This window comes from Cydia strobilella, chromosome Z, assembly GCF_947568885.1.
Source record: "Cydia strobilella chromosome Z, ilCydStro3.1, whole genome shotgun sequence".
Lineage (NCBI taxonomy): Eukaryota > Metazoa > Arthropoda > Insecta > Lepidoptera > Tortricidae > Cydia > Cydia strobilella.
Genome location: NC_086068.1, coordinates 6,197,683 through 6,218,883, shown reverse-complemented (window position 1 = coordinate 6,218,883; position 21,201 = coordinate 6,197,683). Strand labels below are relative to the sequence as shown.

The 21,201-nt window shown below is 43.5% G+C and overlaps 1 protein-coding gene across 3 annotated transcripts in view; it reads right to left on the bottom strand.

Moving 5' to 3' along the window:
* Nucleotides 1-14,299, bottom strand: part of LOC134754254 (ATP-binding cassette sub-family F member 2) — a 31,646-nt gene extending 17,347 nt beyond the window's left edge. The window contains exons 1-3 of one of the 3 annotated variants that reach the window (XM_063690456.1): nucleotides 14,190-14,299; nucleotides 13,801-13,971; nucleotides 2,861-3,067 (exon numbers count right to left, since the gene is read on the bottom strand). In XM_063690456.1, the coding sequence (XP_063546526.1) occupies nucleotides 2,861-3,067; nucleotides 13,801-13,954 (361 nt within the window). In that variant the 5' untranslated portion in view covers nucleotides 13,955-13,971; nucleotides 14,190-14,299. Of the gene's footprint in view, nucleotides 1-4; nucleotides 114-2,322; nucleotides 2,357-2,860; nucleotides 3,068-13,800; nucleotides 13,972-14,189 lie in introns of those variants that run through there. The other 2 variants (XM_063690459.1, XM_063690458.1) reach the window with 2 other exon arrangements.
* Nucleotides 14,300-21,201: the final 6,902 nt, after the last annotated feature.

Sequence of the window (21,201 nt, the reverse complement as noted above, 5' to 3'; positions counted from 1 at the left end):
ATACTATTGTTACTAACTTGAAAGAAGAAACTAACTATTATTTTAATACTGAAAGGTTTTTGTACAAGGGTACTCAAAAAGTTTTGCCCCTCCGTCATGGCAGGGCGCCGGGCGCGACGTTTGCATTCTACCTGATTTCTAATTACCGTTTTACTAATCAGTTAAAATGAATTACTCAGAATTAAATAGAATAATAAAACTTGTAACGAATACTTTAACTACTTCACAACGCAATATAGTTTCGACTTCGTTTTTGAACTTTGGTGCTTTCGAACAGATCGAAAAAAAAAAAACACTACAATAATTAAGCAAAAAATATTTCTCTCGGTCTCGAAGTCTAATTTTGTGAACTACTAACGAAAATGGATTTAGAAATAGTAAAAAAAATATAAAAAAACAACGCGCCGCGCCCGGCGTCCAGCCGGCGCGAAGGCCACTCGACAACTGAACGCAACGCCGGCACGGCGCGCTTTAACTACCCGCAAACAACTTTACCTACACTATAGTCGCACAATGTGTAACTAGACTTTAAATAGCAAAGCATAGAGTTTAAAATCCAACTACGCGGTTTAATACTTAAGGGAAACTTCCACGGTGCGATAAGGATTTCTAAAAAGTCGCAAGAGCCAAAACAAATCAAATAAATCAAATCATTATTCTCTATCTTGTAATGTTCTATCTACGTTAAACGTTATTGGAGCATTAAAGATTACAAATACATACATTTGAGAGGAAAATTCCGAAAAATTTGCTTATGCCTTACAATAATGTATTATTCAACATTCGCTATGCATTACGTTCAGTCGTTCAATATTAACTGTTTTGGTAATAGAGAAATCTATTTGTTTGCAAGTGATGACGCGGGACCTAGTTACATTTATGTGTTCATACATACATACATACAAATAATGGACAATAAATAAAGCATTGAGGTAGGTAATAATAAAGTGAGTAAACCAGAATAATTTAATATTTACGTAACATAGCAAGCTTAGCTGCCTTACACAGGCGGAGATGAGAGGAAACGTGCGGGAATTAATCAATGCTATTGGCTAAGTTTTGTATGTAAAACTTCTCTTCGTTCAAATTTATTTGTATTATAATTTCTAGTAACACAAACTATATTATAATAGTATTTTATACAATCGTGATATAATGGAGCTTTTCAGTCGAGTACGGCGTTAAGGCCACGAAGCTTGCTGAGTGGGCTTATTGGGTACGACACTGACATACAATTGAATGCTAAAAGGAAAGTATTTGATACTTGCATTCTACCGAGTATGACTTATGGTTGCAAAACAAAATACCAAAGCTCTATAGACATGCCGACACAGCATAGAAAGATGTACATGAAATTAGGAGATAGGATAACACAGCAATAAAGCAGCGAACAAATATTACTGATATGAATGAATGAATAAAACACTGATATAAAACACTGCATAAAAAATTGAAATTGAACTAGGCAGGCCATATTATAAGAACAAACAAAGACAAATGGGCCAAAGATGTGATGGATTGGTGCCGTAAGTACAATAAGAGGAAACATGGTGGTCAATACTGCAGATGGGAGAACGACATAAAGAAAACAGCAGGTACAACATGGATGAGAATAGCAAGAGACAGACTGGCATGGAGAAATCTTGGGAAGGCCTATGCTGCAAAACAAGACAATCTGCAGAAACTAAATAACCGGTGCCAAAAGAAATAAACCGGCCAAGTGCAAGTCGGACTCGCGCACGAAGGGTTCCGTACCATAACGCAAAAACCGGCAATAAAATCACGTTCGTTGCATGGGAGCCCCACTTAAATATCTATTTTATTCTGTTTTTAGTATTTGTTGTTATAGCGGCAACAGAAATACTTATCATCTGTGAAAATTTCAACTATCTAGCTATCACGGTTTATGAGATATAGCCTGGTGACAGACGGACAGCGGAGTCTTAGTAATAGGGTCCAGTTTTTACCCTTTGGGTACGGAACCCTAAAAAGCACTAGTTCGCAAAAACCAACTTTGCGAACGCTAAACAGCTACGTTCATCGTCATCATTAAGCCCGACCAAGGGCCTATTGCATAATAAAATACAAGCTAATACTATTAGTGACATTGTATGTAAAATCACTAATAATATTAGCTTGTATTTTATTATGCAATAGGCCTCAGGCGGTACCGCCGTTGAGCTCGAGCGTGTCCTATAGCTCCGACCCGTAGATGGTGTCCAAATGGCGTCCAAAAGGTTAATGGAAGCGGTACGTACCACGCGGTACCATACTACCTAGCAGACGTCAAGGTTGCGTTTTTCGTCACCATGCGGTACGTACCGCATCTATTAAGCCCGACCAGGCCGTACCACCGTCCACAGTAGGGTATTTGACTGTATTTAAAATAAAGCACCAGAAGATTAATAGAGAAACGTAGACAGCAGTTATTTTTAGACACAATTTCTATTTTAAAACCCGTATAAAACTATAAAGAGTAAGTAATTTGATTGTGACGTCACATGCTAGTGTTTCATATAAGTTCCATAGTAGCAAAATCGTTTTGACAGTTCGAAAAAAGAAACTGATTTGACTAGTAGTCAAATTCCCTATTCAGCTAGAGCAGCGTGTGCTGGAGGAGCTCTGATCCGTAGAAGGCGATGGAAAATGCGCTCTTGACGTCTACTAGCTAGTATGGTACCGCGTGGCACGCACCGCATCCATTGAGCCCACAGTCGTCCACAGTTTAACTCGAGCAGCGAGTTCTGGAGGAGCTTTGATCCGTAGAAGGTGATGGCAAAGTTCATGAACTTATTTACTATCTAGTATGGTAACTACCGCGCCTCGACTCCCATTACACTAGCTACTATTGTACACTTACCGCATCCGTTAAGCCCCACCAGGCCATACCGCCGTCCGCAATTGAGCTCGAGCAGTGTGTCCTGCAGAAGCTCTGACCCGTAGAAGGTGATGGAGAAGTTCGCGATCTTGATGTCACGAGAGCGAGGGTGTACGGCCAAAGAGCCGGTGCATGAGCGCGCCTCCGAATTTATTCTCGCTTCCTCCTCCAGCTTGAGACATAGCGCCTCTGCGGACAAAGGATACTGGTTAGTCTGAGATCAACGAATCGTGAACCCCGGTTTGACGAGTGCAATATTTGACGTTTAAAAACTGCGAGGATATGTGAAACTTACTATAAGTCGATGTAGAATATTTTTCACCAAAACTTATGTTTTAAACTAATATTTATGTGTACGGCATGGCCTTTTATATCACGACATTTTACGCGCAGGCGCAGGTTAGATGGCGCTGACAACCACCGCTAAACGGACGCGTTCAGTTCAGTTTAATAATAAGGCCGTGTTGTACGGTTGCGATGGTGGCCCACAAACGGTCTGGCCGGAGGATCAGCGCCGACTTTAGGGTTAGCGTTATGCTGAGGCAGGACCATTTCGTGGTAAACTTTGTTTGTTTAAATATACATTTGTTATTGTAACACAATACGCTTGTATGAAATGTAGTTTGCTATGAATAAATGATTCTTGATTCGATAAAATTATGATGTATGACAGTGGCGTCATACGTCATAATTTTATATGTAATATTATATGTACTACAATTGCTTTTACATTAAAATATACTGAGTTATTTTTAGATAGCCGGTCGAAGTTTTTTACAGATTGCGCCAGCATAAGGATTCCCTAGTCAATCCTACCGAGTGTAGACTCTTGTTTTTAGGGTTCCGTACCCAAAAGGTAAAAACGGGACCCTATTACTAAGACTCCGCTGTCCGTCTGTCCGTCTGTCACCAGGCTGTATCTCATGAACCGTGATAGCTAAACAGTTGAAATTTTCACAGATGATGTATTTCTGTTGCCGCTATAACAACATATACTAAAAGTACGGAACCCTCGGTGCGCGAGTCCGACTCGCACTTGGCCGGTTTTTAATAGTTTAAAAATGATTTATTTCTACTCACAGATACCGGGTGTACACGACGCGCATAGTATTTTGTAACTTAGAGTCATTTTAACATGTAATAATTTTAAGTCGCGTCACGTATAGAAATAAATGGTATTTAGTATGTTTTTATAACAGGACAAAGTATGAGTAGCATACTTTGTACCTCTTAAAGGAATCCAATAAGAGAATTCCAATTAGGTAAAGTTAGGATTGCAATATAATTTAATTAAGATAGGCTTATAACAAATAAAGAATTTTCCTCATTGTGTTTCATTACGTAGATCTGTATAAGAAAATAGGGCAAAGTATACGCTACCTTATTCTAATAAGAAATTGTGATATTAGACTAGAATCTAATAAGATAGGTAGGATAAATAAATAAAACATGTAATTTGTTAATATATAACATAACTTTAATAAATAAAGAGAAACGTAGGAGAGTCGAGGAAAGAGAGGTCTGCGCATGCGCGAAGCGCAGACGCCCGCGCCGGCGCGGCGCGGGGGACGAGGTCTTTAAATATGGAGGGAATAAAAGGCGGTGCGCCGGCCATAGGAAGCCATTACGAATCGAGCAGCCGAGCAAGAAACACCTCTCCAAAAGAAGAAAAGAAGACCTCTCCGACCTCGACCCTCCTGCATCTGATTTAAGAAGAGCTCCAGTTGTTTTACTCCATCCTTGCCGCCTATGCCGCACCCTATACAGTCCACACCCCTACGATAGATCTCGAGATAACAAGATTAGGGCCTAACACTCACATTGTTTGGTCCTCGTCGAAGCCGGATCTCTGAAGCAAGAAAAATAGCAAGATGGCAGTAACAAGAAGCAACCACGGCAGAGAAGAAAATTCGTCAGATGAAACGCAGGCCACGGACCAGACCGGCGATACATCTGGTACAGGAGAGACGTCAGGCACAGGCGAGACGTCACGAACAGGCGATACGTCACGCACAGGCGAGACGTCAGGCACAGGCGAGACGTCGGGCACGGGCGAGACGTCAGGCACGGGCACCACCACAAGAACGCGCACTGCAACAGAAGCCAGCATCGCCGGCACCAGCACGAATGGGGGCCCAGCCGACACGTCGGGAATCAGAGCAACGCCTGCAGTTAGCACCGTCGCCACACTCGTCGGGCGAGATTCCGTCGAGTTAATGCCACCGCCGCCAGTTCCCGCTAAGCCCGCTCGGTCACACCGATCCAAGGCCTCCAGCAAGAGACTCCTCGCGGAGTTAGAGGCCAAGGAGAAGTTAGCCGAGCTGGAGCTGAAGCGCGTACAAGCCGAAACAGAACTAGCAAGAATCAGACAACAAAGACTCGACCTCGCCTCGTCAAGGGAAGAGTCTGAAGAGGAAGAGGACCTTGCTCCACAACGCATTGCCGATTGGTTCAACCGCCGCCCAGAACAACCAACAGCGATTGAAGAAGAGCCCGCCCATGAAGAAGCACACGTGCCGGCCCCGCGCGCCACTAGAAAACACGCGCGGCCGGAGGCCCCTCGAGCCGCCCACGCCATGGACGTGTCATCGCTGACCGCCGCCCTAACAGAAGCCATCCAAGCCGGCAAGTCCTACAGAAAATACATACCAGACCTGCCGACATTCAGTGGCCTATGCAACGAGTGGCTACAATTTAAAGCCGCGTACGACGAGTCCGCCCCCAGTTTCGCCGCAAGTGAAAACGTCGCCCGTATAAGAAAAAGCCTCAAGGGAGTAGCCTTGGAAGCCGTAAGCGCCCTCCTCATCAGCCGGCCGCACCCCGAGGACATCATTAAAGCACTAGAAAGAAGATACGGAAGGCCAGACGCATTACTCGTCAGCGAACTGGAGAAGATGAAGGGACTGCCGCGACTCACCGACAGCCCGCGCGACCTGTGCATATTCGCCAGCAAGATCGCAAACACTGTCACGACTATCGAGATATTGAAGAAGCCTCAGTACCTCTACAATCCAGAGCTACTGCGGTCGATGGTCGATAAACTCACGCCTATACTTCGAAGCAAGTGGTACGACTACGCGGCCACGAGAGAAGATACGCCCGAGCTCAAGAAGATTGCCGACTTTCTAAACAACGAAGCCGACAAGTGCACGCCTTACGCTCCGCCTGAAAATACGACGGAGAACAAAGAAGTGAGGACCGCAAGAAAGAAGCCCGAGCGAACGTACGCCGCTACCGCCGACACTAAGAAGCCAAGAGAAGAGAAGCAAGCGTGCCCACTATGCGAACACGCTACTCACCAACTGCCGTCGTGCCCGCAATTCATCAAAATTGACACGAACGAGCGCTGGGAAGTAGCGAAGAAACACAACATTTGCTACCGATGCCTCGCTAGCAAGCATCGCCGCTTCGCGTGTCGTGCGAAGCCCTGCGGCCACCTGGGCTGCCCCATGAGACATCATCGCCTACTACATCACGAGAAGACGCCGCAACCAGTCGCCGCTGCGCAAGTCGAGCCACCACAACAACATAAACCGGAAGAAATAGTGGCCTCGGCAGTGAACACAGTCGCCTGCGCACAACCACGAACGAGCCGCGCCTACCTGAAGATAGTGCCAGTAACACTGCGCGGCCCGCGAGCGACACTAGACACGTTCGCCCTATTAGATGAAGGCAGCACGGTGACAATCATCGACTCAGCACTGGCGGACGCACTCGGGCTAGACGGTCCCACTGAGCCAATGTGGGTGCAAGGCGTAGGCGGGAAAGAGATGGAGCACAATCAGAGCAGGAGGGTCGAGGTCTTCATCAAGAATAAGCACGACAGCCAAGAACAACGCATAACGAACGCGCACACCGTCGGCAGCCTCGGCTTCACCACACAGTCGATCGGCATGGAAGAAATAGACGGCTGCGCGCACCTCCGGGGTATCAAGCACAAGTTAACCTACCGCGGTGCAACCCCACAAATACTCATCGGCCAGGACAACTGGGACCTGATCGTGTCACGAGAAATAAGAAAAGGCCGGCGCGGACAACTCGTCGCGTCGAGAACCCTACTAGGATGGGTACTTCACGGCTGTCGCACCACAAAAGCGAAGCCGATCGCCTACTGCTGCGCACATCTCACTCGTACCGGGCCGACCGAGAACATAGAAGAAACCATGAAGAATTATTTCGCCCTCGAGTCTCTATCAATCGAGCCGAGGCGACCCCATAGTGATCCCGAACAACAAGCTCTACGCATACTAGAAGAAAAGAGCCGCCGCCTACCCAATGGCCGGTTCGAGACGGGGCTACTGTGGCGCAACGAAACAGAGAAGATACCTAACAATCGCACCGACGCACTCAAGCGGCTGCACACGCTCGAGAGGAAGCTGGATCGTGACGCAAGCCTAAAGCAACAATATAACGAACGCGTCAACAACCTACTTACCTCAAACTACGCCGAGCGCGCGACAACGCCCCCGAGTGACAGAACGTGGTACTTACCTCACTTCGCAGTCTGCAATCCAGAGAAGCCGAAGATTAGACTGGTCCACGATGCTGCGGCCACATCACACGGTCGCAGCCTCAACGACATGCTACATACGGGCCCAGATTTCCTACAATCGCTACCCGGCGTCATCATGAAGTTTCGACAACATAGCATCGCAGTCTCAGCCGACCTGAAAGAAATGTTCATGCAGATAAAAATAAGAGAAGAAGACCGGGACGCCCTCCGCTTCCTATGGAGGGGCGATCGCCGCGAGGGAGAACCAGAAGAGTACCGCATGACTTCCGTTATATTCGGCGCGTCATCATCACCGTGCACCGCCCTATACATAAAAAATAGGAATGCACAAGAACACGCGACACAGTACCCGCAAGCCGCGCGAGCGATAGAACGAAATCACTACATGGACGACTATCTACAAAGTTTCGACACAATAGAAGAGGCAAGACAAGTAACAAGAGACGTCGACTATGTGCACAAAAAAGCCGGGTTCCAGTTGCGAGGATGGGCCACGAACGAAAAAGAAGCAATAAGTAACGTCGTCGGCAGCGAAGAGCGAGAGGGAAATACTGTCCCTATCGGCGGGAGCGAGATAGAAAAAACGCTCGGCCTGCTATGGAACACAAATGAGGACAGTATCCGCTTTCGCCTCAATACAAGAAGAGCGCAGCCCGAAGTAATCAACGACCTGCGGCCTCCAACGAAGAGAGAAGCACTCAGTGTCATTATGTCAATTTTCGACCCGCTCGGCCTCATATCACCAATCACTACGCCGGCCAAGCGAATCATGCAAGACACGTGGCAACATAGCACAGGCTGGGACGAAGCGATACCAGAGCAGCTACACGAACGCTGGAGCGAATGGCTACGACAACTTCGAGACCTAGGTACCCTAAAAATACCTAGGTGCTACGACACTACGCCCGCCGCCACACACGAGCTGCATACTTTCGTCGACGCCAGTGAAGAAGCCTACGCCGCCGCAGTGTATTGGAGAATGACGCGAGCCGACGGCTCAGTCAAGATAGCCCTAGCCGCCGCAAAAAGTCGAGTCACACCCAGGAAACCGGTCTCCATTCCTAGATTGGAGCTACAAGCGGCCGTCCTAGGCGTACGGCTAGCAAAAACAGTCATAGAAGAACACGATTTCGAAATCACTTCGAAAACATATTGGAGTGACTCTCGCACGGCACTGGCATGGATACGCGCCGAGCCCCGCACATTCAAGACGTTCGTGGCACACAGACTCGCCGAAATAGAAGACTGCACTAAGAAAAACGAGTGGAGATGGGTACCGACAGCACACAACGTGGCCGACGACGCGACCCGCGCCACCCCGGCAGATTTCGACTCGCAACATAGATGGTTCACCGGCCCGCCCTTTCTCTATGAACAAAAAGAGACTTGGCCCCACGAGAATAAGGTCGAAGTTCCCGCGACCGGCGAAGAAAAAGAGACGTGCGCTGCGATCGCCGTCCCTACGCAAGATAAACACGCAGCTATACCCGAGATCGAACGCTTCTCAAAATGGATGCGGCTGCTGCGAGCGACCGCGCGCGTGCTACAGTTCATCGACCTAGTGCGCCCTCAACCCCGCGCGCCCGCCCCGCCCGCGACACAATTTATCGCGGCGGCGAAGCGCAAGCGGACACGAGCGAACGCGGAACAAGACGGCGCATGGAACAAACGCACGCAACACACGCGCGTGCCCGCCAAGAGTGCAGCTACCCAACCCCAAGAAGAGAAGAAATACTTAACGCTAGAAGCCAAATACCTAAACGCCGCCGAAAAGTTACTAATACGCGCCTCACAAGAAGATAGCTACGAGAAAGAGAGAAGGCGAATAGCGAGCGGCCGTACGCCCGACAAGGACGACCGACTGGCCAAGCTGAGTGTTTATATGGACGAGGACTGTATCATACGACTACGGGGAAGAATAGCGGCGGCCGGGAACATACAAGAAGAGACAGTGCAACCAGTAGTGCTATATGGGAAGCATCACTACACGAAATTGTATGTTTCTCATGTGCATGAACAATTACATCATGGCGGTACGGAAATAGTGGTGAACGAGTTGCGACAGCGAGTGCACATAGTGAAAATAAGGCCGACAGTGAAACAAGTGATCGCTCAGTGTCCGAGATGTCGACTACGTCGTGCGAAGCCCGCGGCCCCGGCCACTGGTGACCTACCGGCGGCACGCCTGGCGCATCATGTGAGGCCCTTTACCTACACGGGTCTAGACTACTACGGGCCGCAAGAAGTCACAGTGGGGCGTCACAGAGAAAAAAGGTACGTCGCGCTGTTCACATGTATGACGTCGAGGGCCGTACACCTAGAAATGGTAGCCTCACTAAGCACGGACTCGGCCATCAACGCACTACGCCGTTTCATTGCCCGGCGCGGGTGCCCTACAGAGCTGTGGAGTGACAACGGGACCGCCTTCAGAGGAGCCAACCGCGAGTTGACGGAAGCCATGAGAGACGCCGCCCACGCGCGCCGCATAAACTGGCGTTTCCTACCCCCCGCCGCACCCTTCATGGCGGGCGTGTGGGAACGTATGGTGCGCACGGTGAAAGAAGCTATGAAGGCCACCCTACATGAAAAATACCCGAGCGACGAGACTCTACAAACCCTACTGGCGGAGGCGGAGGCGACGGTCAACTCGAGGCCCATAACCTACGTAGCGGTGAATCCAGAAGACCCGCCGGCACTGACTCCAAACATGATTCTGATCGGGCCGGACTGCTACACCCCGGCTCCCGGCACCTTCGAAGAGAGCGACATGAACGCGCGACAACACTGGAGGCGCGCCCAGCAGCTGGCCGACACCTTCTGGCAGCGCTGGGTTCGCGAGTACGCGCCGCTACTACAACACCGGCGGGAGCCCCACGGCGCAGGAGTCACCCCGGCCGTCGGCGATGTCGTAATAATATGCGACTCCAACCTCCCCCGCAACATATGGCCACGTGGAATAGTGAAGCAGACGTATCCGGGCAAGGACGGCGTGGTACGAGTCGTGGACGTCACCACCAGCAGAGGACACGTGCTGAGGCGGCCAACAAAGAAGATCGTCGTGCTACCAGTGGGATCGCAAGGCGACGGCGGGAGAAATGTACACGACGCGCATAGTATTTTGTAACTTAGAGTCATTTTAACATGTAATAATTTTAAGTCGCGTCACGTATAGAAATAAATGGTATTTAGTATGTTTTTATAACAGGACAAAGTATGAGTAGCATACTTTGTACCTCTTAAAGGAATCCAATAAGAGAATTCCAATTAGGTAAAGTTAGGATTGCAATATAATTTAATTAAGATAGGCTTATAACAAATAAAGAATTTTCCTCATTGTGTTTCATTACGTAGATCTGTATAAGAAAATAGGGCAAAGTATACGCTACCTTATTCTAATAAGAAATTGTGATATTAGACTAGAATCTAATAAGATAGGTAGGATAAATAAATAAAACATGTAATTTGTTAATATATAACATAACTTTAATAAATAAAGAGAAACGTAGGAGAGTCGAGGAAAGAGAGGTCTGCGCATGCGCGAAGCGCAGACGCCCGCGCCGGCGCGGCGCGGGGGACGAGGTCTTTAAATATGGAGGGAATAAAAGGCGGTGCGCCGGCCATAGGAAGCCATTACGAATCGAGCAGCCGAGCAAGAAACACCTCTCCAAAAGAAGAAAAGAAGACCTCTCCGACCTCGACCCTCCTGCATCTGATTTAAGAAGAGCTCCAGTTGTTTTACTCCATCCTTGCCGCCTATGCCGCACCCTATACAGTCCACACCCCTACGATAGATCTCGAGATAACAAGATTAGGGCCTAACACTCACACCGGGAATAATGGTCTCTCCATAAGTCACATGTGATTTGCAATACATCTATACAGTATTTGGTCGATCCATTGATTTCGTTGCTCCTACTTAGCCAGCAATTAGGTAATCTAAATTCGCAAGCCGTTTATTGCAACGTCTGTAGTAACCTTAAGACAGAGTATTCACTATTCAAGTGATGTAACGCAGTGAAAAAAGTATAGTTTATTAAGTTTTTACAAAGTTCATTGCCCCCATGGGCTATAGAAAGTTTGTCACGGTAGACTGGGCACAGTTGCATTTCTTACAAAAACCGCAGACTGCCAACAATCTGTCTTGCTTTAGATTTGAATTTGATAATAGATTCAAATGTCATCTGGTTACATTAAATGGTATCCACTTTAAAATAAAAGGATATTATACAATAATCCTCTTGTCCATTCGGTTTTGGTTGCGTATTTCTGAATTTGACTATATTTAAGTTGAAAATTTATTTTATTTTATATAATATGTAGGTTGGAATTTGTCTTGCTCTAGAACAATGAGTTAAAGTCGGTTGGACCAAGCTAACTCTGCATGGCATGGCATTTGCAATGATAGGTATAGTATTTTCAAACTCGATGGGTAGTGTGACAGATGTCATCTCCATATAATTTATAACCTAATAAGTTATTCGCAAAAATTTAATTTTTGGTACAAGTTTTTATTGCCGTCTGTACTTTTTTTTCATGAACTAATACATATCATCAAGACAATTCTAAAAACCCCAAACACAATTAGGTTTAGTTGTTTTATCACTAAGTTCCTATGGCCACTTACTTCTCCATCGTCAGATCAGCGATCAGCTCAACGGTATCAGAATATTGCATTGTCACCCAACTTACATATGTATGCAAATTTTCAGCTTCAATGGAAGTTGGGAATGGAAGTGGGTCAAATTAAACTTGCAAGGTTTGACCAGTACATACTTACATATACATGTATAGGTTAATTGCAAGTTAATAAAAAGCTTGTTAAAAAGGCCAAATCTCGCAAAATTGTATTGAGATGACATCTGTCAGCGTACCCATTGAGTTTGAAATACACTTATAGTGCAACATAAAATAAAAGAAATCAAATAAAATGGAACTAAAAAATTTCCATACTAAATTGTTGCCATGTAATGCCAATCATTTTACGTCAAAAATGTGACAGTTACGTAGGTGGCGCCCTCAATAATTTTCTACAATTACTTGTCGGACTATGTGTGGTAATGTAAATCTCAAATTCCTATAAAAATTTAACATTCAAAGTAACTTAGATGGACTCTACACAAGTTACACAACATACAAAAGGTTAATAATGATTTGAATTACATTGGAGGTAATTTGTACTAGTATTAGGACCATGGGATGTGGGGGGATATGATCATTGACCCCGAACCTCCAATGGTACAATCTACTTCTAAGCAACTGCTGCAATACAATTGCCATGTAACCTGTATGCGGAAGCTTCCTATAACAATAATTTTGTTTGCATCCATTCAATAGATGATATAGATTAATCTAAACTATGAGAAAAAATTTACATCCTAACATTAAAACAGATTTTTAAATGTCCGATGAACCTGTATTATAAACAAGTACCTACTTGTTACAAAAACTTTTAATTTAATAAGTAATACTTGTTTATACACTAATGTTATAATCATTACAAATTTTAGAGCAGATTGAATGAAAACTTCCAAATTTTTAGTATAGTAAATCAAATATACACCTTTAACATGAACTACATTTGACTAAACAAAACAGAATAAAACCTTATGCAGTTTGTAACACAGCCCTTAGTTCCACACAGACGTGTAGACACACCCTCATACACACGTCTGTGAACCCCCTAATCTTCATACACTCACTGCTTATATGTTAACAACTCACTCACTACTTATATCTTCACAACTACTTACATGTTAACAAAATAAATAACGGTGAAACTGTTGGTAAATATCATGTATCAGACTTGACTACATACCATCAGAAGAGTGGTGATGAACCCGCAGAACCCATCATACCACAAAGGAAGAGAGGTAGACCGCCCAAGCGAACACCTGCTACCCCTACTCCACCTGCAGCTGGTGAGAAGAGGAGAGGAAGACCACGCAAGAAGCAACCTGTGTGTCGGCCCATGGGCAAGGATGTCCCCATGGCCCGAAGGGGGAGCCTGTAGCACAGCCCTTAGTTCCACACAACGTGTAGACACACCCACATACACACGTCTGTAAACCCCCTAATCTTCATACACTCACCATACATCACATTCACTCTAAATCAATCAATCACCTCGCGTGCGCCATATTGGCAGTCAGATTCCGTTTGCCTTTCGAGATGCAACGCACGCGACCTTTACGTTATTCCGTGTGTTTCTTACCTATAATTGTTGTATTGTGTAAATCACAGGACACCTTTGACCATCCCTGGTTATAAGTTTCATTATAATGGACGAAAAAAAATACGTTTAAATCGACACGCGATCTAGGAAGTTGCACTGAAGAATGAAAATCATGTATCATTGTGTCAAGCGTGACCACATAGAACTACATTTTAGAGGGTTATACCACACACGTACCTTCAGCCGTGAGCTCTCTCGACTCCTCCTTCGCGGTGCCGTTCGCTGTACCGTTCTCTTCGGAGTTCGTCACCCGAGTCACATTCTTTTTGTTCCTATTACTGGCTGCCTCTTTCTTCTTCTGTTGTGCTCGCTTTTTCGCGTCTGAAGGCATCTTGATCCGAACCTAAGCTGAAGGAAAAAAACCATTAATGCGTCACCAACATATGAGTGTAATCATACAAACGTTGTTAAATTTCACTGCACTAGAATCAAACGTTCTTCACGGTTTTTTCCATGGGTACTAATATTCTAGGGTCACTTGGAGGATATATATTGGTTCGTAATTTCACAGACTTTACTTTGGTAACAATAATAGCATCAAAAGCTTTTAAAAATAATCAATTTACCGAAATTATTCTATAAGATGATAAGCAAGTCGTCCGCGTCTACACGTGCTGCTATGAAAAGGAAGATTATTGAAAATTTGAGAGGTGATACCAGCCGTAAATTAAAATGTCTACAATGACAATGACTCATAATGTCAAATCGCAGCTGTTTACTGTTGTTAGGTTTGTAATGTTGTCGTAACTGATTTCTCTATAAAAGAAATTTGGTATAAAAGTTTTCTATCTATAGTTTGTCAAAGAACTGTCTCATTTCAAACATAGACAGAGAGAATCATACTATCTTTGCCTTACACTAGGACTAGCACCCAAAAGAAAAGGATGAGTATAGTTTTTTTTTGTTTTTATATACTGACAATTTGGTTTGACCAACTATATACTTTAACAAATAATTTTTCGTGTCTCGCCCAACTGTCTCGCCTAAAGTTCGCTCCAGACTACGCGGCGCGAAGCCACGAACGCGAGTGTGGAGTCGATTTCGCTGATTAGCGAAGATTGATAGAAGTTCCATCATAGATCTAGTATATTTCTATAAATGCGGTCTACCGCGTGCGCTCGTAAGGGATAGACATAGATGACGTCATAAACGTGGGGATACCATATTGGTAAAAATTACCCCAATATTTGATATCACGTTGGGGCGATTACCCTGGAGGCAAAGTTAGCTTGTTTGACGGTTGTCGCGAACCGAGTCGCGATAACAGTAATTAAGTAGATAAGACGGCAATACTAATTACGTTTCATAATGTTAGCCGAGTTCTGAACGCATTCTTACTGACAGTGACTGCGCCATAGAGATAGAACCCCGATAGAACAGCGCAGCTGTCATCGGCGCGAACTGTCAAGCGCGTTTTACCCGCCAAGAATATCGTCAGTTAGAAACCGGTAAACTTGTTGTTATAAATAAGTGGGTAGAAACATACTCTAGTACGTCCGACGCGAGCAGGCTCTGCCATTTTGCCATCAGCAGCCTTAGTGATCAGTAGTGTTAACAAGTTTGTTTCGTGAACGGCCACGTGTTATATTATATTCATTATCCATTCGATTATGAGCGGGTTGGTTCCATGTCTATGTAATGCTTGTTGAATGCTGCTGAAATTGGTCTTATCAAAGGCTCCCGCTATGTCGATGAAGGTGCCTAGACAGGAGTTTTTCCTCGCCAACGCATTCTCTATGTTGCTTACTACAGCGTGGAGAGCTGAGTCAGTTGATTTACCTTGACTGTAGGCATGTTAGTTACTACTTATTAGTAGTCATCATTCGATTATCAGCATTAGTGCATTACTAATTTCCAATTCGAATACAGAGATTAGTAATCGCTAATCATTCGAATAGGCAAATCATTCGAAGTCGCGCATCACTACTATGTTGTAACATGACATGATATCCCACCCACCAAAAACATTTTCATGTAAAATGTTGCCAAGACGAAATCATAAGGCTCGCACTGTCAAACGACTCGTTTTACATAAAAAAATTCATTGTGTATTGTACGGAACCCTTGGAACTCGACTCGCACTTGGCCGGTTTTTTTTAAATACATATATGATATACCTATAATGCCTCGTTCTGGGATCGTCCGACCGAAAGTCAAAATGAAATATTTGATTGAATCTTTAATGTTTGTTTCTACGAAGCAAATTAAATGATGGCCATCAATAGCTATTTATGTAACAAGTGCGGAAATCATCTTTACGCACGTGTATCATACAATGTTTTACTATGCATTGTGCGAGTAAATAAAAAAACATATCATGGCAAATAAGTTTAATTATTAAAAGGAGTGTTTTAAATCGACACGAGTTGCGAATTACCTATTCGCACGTGTATCGTACAACGTTTTACAGTACATATGGCCCTTTAAACTTTCGACATATGCACGAAATGTGCTCTTTCCGCACTAGTGCGAGAAAGTAGCACCATTAGTACTGTAAAAAAAAAATTGAAAACAAAAAGCACTAGTGCGGAAAAGTAGTGCTTTCCGCATGATATGGCTCTGTAGGAAACGCACTTTTCGAGCACATGCATTGTAAAATATATAATAGACTCAGCGACGATATTAACCTTTTGGACGCTAATGACCGATATATACGCACCGCAGGTTCAACGTCAAAGACCGATTAATCGATCATAGACCACAGAGCAACATCGACCTACATGCATATGCATTTCAATTTCAGTTTTGAAACTTCGGTGACGCGGCGTCTGGATAACTGATTTGTGTTTGACACGGCGTCGAAAAGGTTAAACTTCAAACCTCAGATAAACAATTTAATGAAACTGTTGAAGAACTTAATTAGTTAACGCGACGCGCTACACAACTGATGGACTTACGGCGTGGGTGTATACGGAATAAGGAGCAATGGGAAGACCCCTGTAGCATCGCTGGATAGAATAAGGCTTTGAAGAATAAAAAACTACACAAAAAGTATTTCGAATAAGTATGTTTATTAGGATGTTAAATATTAACAGACAATAGTGAAATACAATAATCAACAATTAAACTTCAAAGTTACAGAATAACTTATTAGGCATGGAGAGTTCGTCTGCAATTAGTGACTGCATACCATTGAACTATTATTACTAACGTATAGAACCGGCACAGAGAACCAGTATTTTGCGCCGTGAGTTGCTGCCGTTTTGGCATCAAACCATAGAAGCGGAGCGTGAATCTCGCGACTTTTACGGCGCTTACGACGTTTTGGTAGCATGGTACAGGTTGTGATTGCGACAATTTCATTGTTTGGTATGTCGTCTCTATAATAGTATCCAACTCGGTGCCGCATACATGTTGTTTTTTACTATTATAAATGTGTTGAATGTGAAACTGATAATTTTAATTACCTACATCTAATTAGTTATTTAACATTTGTATTAATGTTTAGGTGCTCACGTTTTAACAACAATGAGAGAAAATGGACAATAAAGAAGTACTTTAAAATTTATTATGTGTTATTTGAAACAAAAATATGCCTTGTTACTCGGGCGTCGCTAGAGCATGCTACTGACGCGCTGGTGGCCTAGCGGTAAGAGCGTGCGACTTTCAATCCGGAGGTCGCGGGTTCAAACCCCCGGCTCGTACCAATGAGTTTTTCGGAACTTATGTACGAAATATCATTTGATATTTATACCAGTCGCTTTTCGGTGAAGGAAAACATCGTGAGGAAACCGGACTAATCCTAACAAGGCCTAGTTTCCCCCTCTGGGTTGGAGGGTCAGATGGCAATCGCTTTCGTAAAAACTAGTGCCTACGTCAATTCTTAGGATTAGTTGTCAAGCGGACCCCAGGCTCCCATGAGCCGTGGCAAAATGCCGGGATAACGCGAGGAAGATGATGATGATTCGGGCGTCGCTAGAGCATGCTAGAGCTGATGTACTGAACGAGAGGTGAATTATATTCCTATCTCATTTTAGCGGACACCTAGGTGCGAATTAGCCTTCGTTGGTACCTTGTATTTGGCTTTTCATTGCAATGTTACATTAAACTCCTCGGCGAACTTCGATTTTCATCGGCTACTAAAATTCAGAGACGTGTCGTTCACTGCGGGTATAACGGATTTCCGGGAGAAGCTTGTCAGTGGTTTCTGACCTGGCTGAATTATTTCTGGAAGTTCCTTAAAATCTGCCAATTTGTCTGATAAGTGTCTGTTATTATAAAAATCCTATCCGGAATTCCGTTGCGTCTGCGGTGAGCTTAACCGACCGCGAACATTAGCGAACCGAAAAAGTTCTTCCAAGACCTTCGTTTAAATTAGGTAGGTAAGTACGTAAGTACCTACTTTACGTCTGTAACAATAGTAGATTGTGTCACAAGGGAGCAAAATGACATTTACGGCGAGGGCGTACATTGAATCCTAAACGAAGCGAAGGATTCTATAATTGAATCCTGAGCGTAGCGAGGGGTTCTAAAATAGAATCTTGAGCGTAGAGGGATTCAAGTGATAACGCCCAAGGTGGAAATAATTTTGCTACCATGTGACACATTTATGCAAAAAAGAAAAAAAAACGCGTCCTAGAACAGAAAAGTGCCACTTTGATCCCTCCTAGCAGGGAAGAAAAGTGCCTCTTTGATCCCTCCTAGCGGGGAAGAATAAGCCCTTTTTCGAATAGGTCATGTGAAAAGTCATTGTTAATGTAGCAGCACGAACGCACACTTAAGCCTAGAGCCTAGCATATCTAATACAAAACGACACATAATTTGTTGACTAGCTACCTAGCTACGAAATAATTACATCCAAATTTTTGATAAAGATTTAAAATCGCGCTTCCTATCGCTTTTCTTATTTTCAGTGTCTGTCGACGTTTTTATAATTAATTGTGGACGTCTTAGGTCACGGAACATTTTATTGTAACGAGAAGGTGAACCACAAGAGCTGAATTATCATGTCCATTGAGATTCATTCTGGTGTTGAATTTCTTCAATTTCAGCCCATGAGTACCTATACATACATACTACAAAGCAAGGGACAGAATATAAGCTTGTAGGTATGCAATCGTTTTGAAATTATTATGCTTAGTCTGATTTATATGCCGTTATTTACCTTAAAGTCGAAAAATTATAAGCAGCTGTGTACAATCTCATACAATCAAGTTAATCTTTAAGACATGCCATTAATTGCAATTTAATAATTAAGGAGAAAAAATATTCCTTCTAGATTTACCTTTTAAACATCCTGCATTCACAAATAGTTAAGAGGCAGGCATCATGGCAGTTTTAAAATTTAACAACTATTGAATAACTATTATCTAACATTTATAGCCAAAAAATATTGAAAGCCCCAAGAATGCATTTAATAAATACTTATCCCACTCGTGCACTCCAATACCATTTTACAGTAGTGATACTATTGACTGATATTCCTGGCCTAAGGTCCTGGGTTAGAATCCCGTTAAGGACATTTATTTATGTGATGAACACATATTTGTTCCCGAGTCATGGTGTTTTCTATGTATATAAGTATGTATATCGTCGCTTAGCACCCATAGTACAAGCTTTGCTTAGTTTGGGGCCAAGTTAATCTGTGTAAGATGTCCCCTAATATACTATACTTACTAATATTACCGAAACCTGCTTATACTAAAAAAGTCAAGTTGCGGCCATTGTTTTATAGTATAATAAAAAATAAAGGATCTGATATCTTTGGGTCACCTGAGTCGAGACGCAATTTTGTATACCGTCACCACACACATTTCGGCCGGAATCTCGTAGCGTCTGTGGCCAGCCTTAGAAAGTCAGCAATCCTTTACAACGTCGACATACACTATATGGATACACTATTTCTTGGTCATTTTGAATGCGATCGGTATTTAATAGAAATAATATAGCTGACAAAGCTGAATAACGAATAAAATCAGGATAGGTAAATTCGTTTTTCTAAAAACAAAATAGATAATAATATTCCCAGAACATATTCATGGGGCTTTCTTATCATATGAAAATTCTTAAAAACTATTAAATATGGAATATCACTGTATATTATTTGAAACTATCTAATATCAGAGACGAGTCAATTATAAAGACTACTTATATTCACACAACGTTGCATTCTTCGGAAATGTACAATATCCAGATACATTAGCGACGTCTGTGCCAATACAATAATAAGGACAGCTTGCTAGGCAAACTCCCGCCACAGATTACTTTGAACTATAATGTACAGTCGTCATCATCAGATATACCTTAGCGGCCAATGTATTCAGAAATACCTTTACAAATACCCTATTATTAGGATATTTTTGTGCACCTATCTGATGGCGACTGTGTATTAATAAAGACTACCACTGTACATGGAGTTTTCAAACAAAACATATATTGTAAAAGTTTAGTAAATAGGTAAATCGAGTCCCCTTATGTAAGGAGACTCAAGATATAGTTAACAGAAAAACTTCGGAACTAGAGAAAAAGATAAGAATTTAGTTTAAAGGAGTACGCCTTCTAACAGGATATGGGACCCCAGACACCTAATAAGTAGGTAATATATCGTTCAATTTCTTAGGCAACCTATACCTACACTTCTCAAAATGGTTAGATAAAGAATCGAATAGTTATTTTCCTGAATGCCTATCTAAAGTTTAAAATGCTATTTAAAAAGAGTTGAAACGCCTATTAGGCACATAAATGATAATTTGTGACTATAATATGTTAGGTCCATTGAATGGAGTTATTTAAATATTACTGTTATTATAATTAAGGATTAAAGACTATTTTTAATGGTTTAAGCAACGGCACAGAATATATAATAATACTAGGTAGAAGATTCACTCCCTAACAAAACGGGTCTACTACGCGCACCGCACGGCGGCGCAAGCGCGTGCAGACGTGCGTTCCATAGCGGTGCGCGGCAATTACTATGGCAAAACCTCAAAATTGAGGCGGCCGCAGGTACTTGTAGCGACGCGACGAAATCGCGGAGTGAGACACTCCTGGCAACGGATCGGATCTAGTACCATCTATGCGCCTTAGGTCCTTACAACCTCTAAGCCTATGAGAAGTTACAGAAAATTTCCATGTTGGTAATTTCGCAAATTTGGTATTTCTCCGTTGGCACATCAAGAGGGCCTAGACAAGATGCCAATCGTTTGCACCGTAGCAAACGAAACAGTATCTCTGTATCACACACTTCCATATAAGCGTGACAGAGAGACATTATTGCTACGTTCGCTACGGCGCAAAAGATTGGCATCTTGTCTAGGCCCCCTGCAGTTTTTTAAGCTTAGCGAGGCAGTATAGGTCCTTGTATTTAACATGTCTCTGGCGCATTAACAGCTAGATTTTAAGTATTTTTGAGCTATTGCAGCTGTTACATTCCTTAAATCCTTCATACCTTACTCTAATCACAGCTCCCACATTTGACATCATTTCTCGTCATCTTGTGATTATTTTACCTACTTAAATTATATGCAAATTCATGATTGGATATATGTAGTAATGTTTTAGACACATAGAGATCATATAGATGTAGCATATAATAAGCAACTTACTATAGTTACTTATGTTTTTGCATGGCTGTGTCTT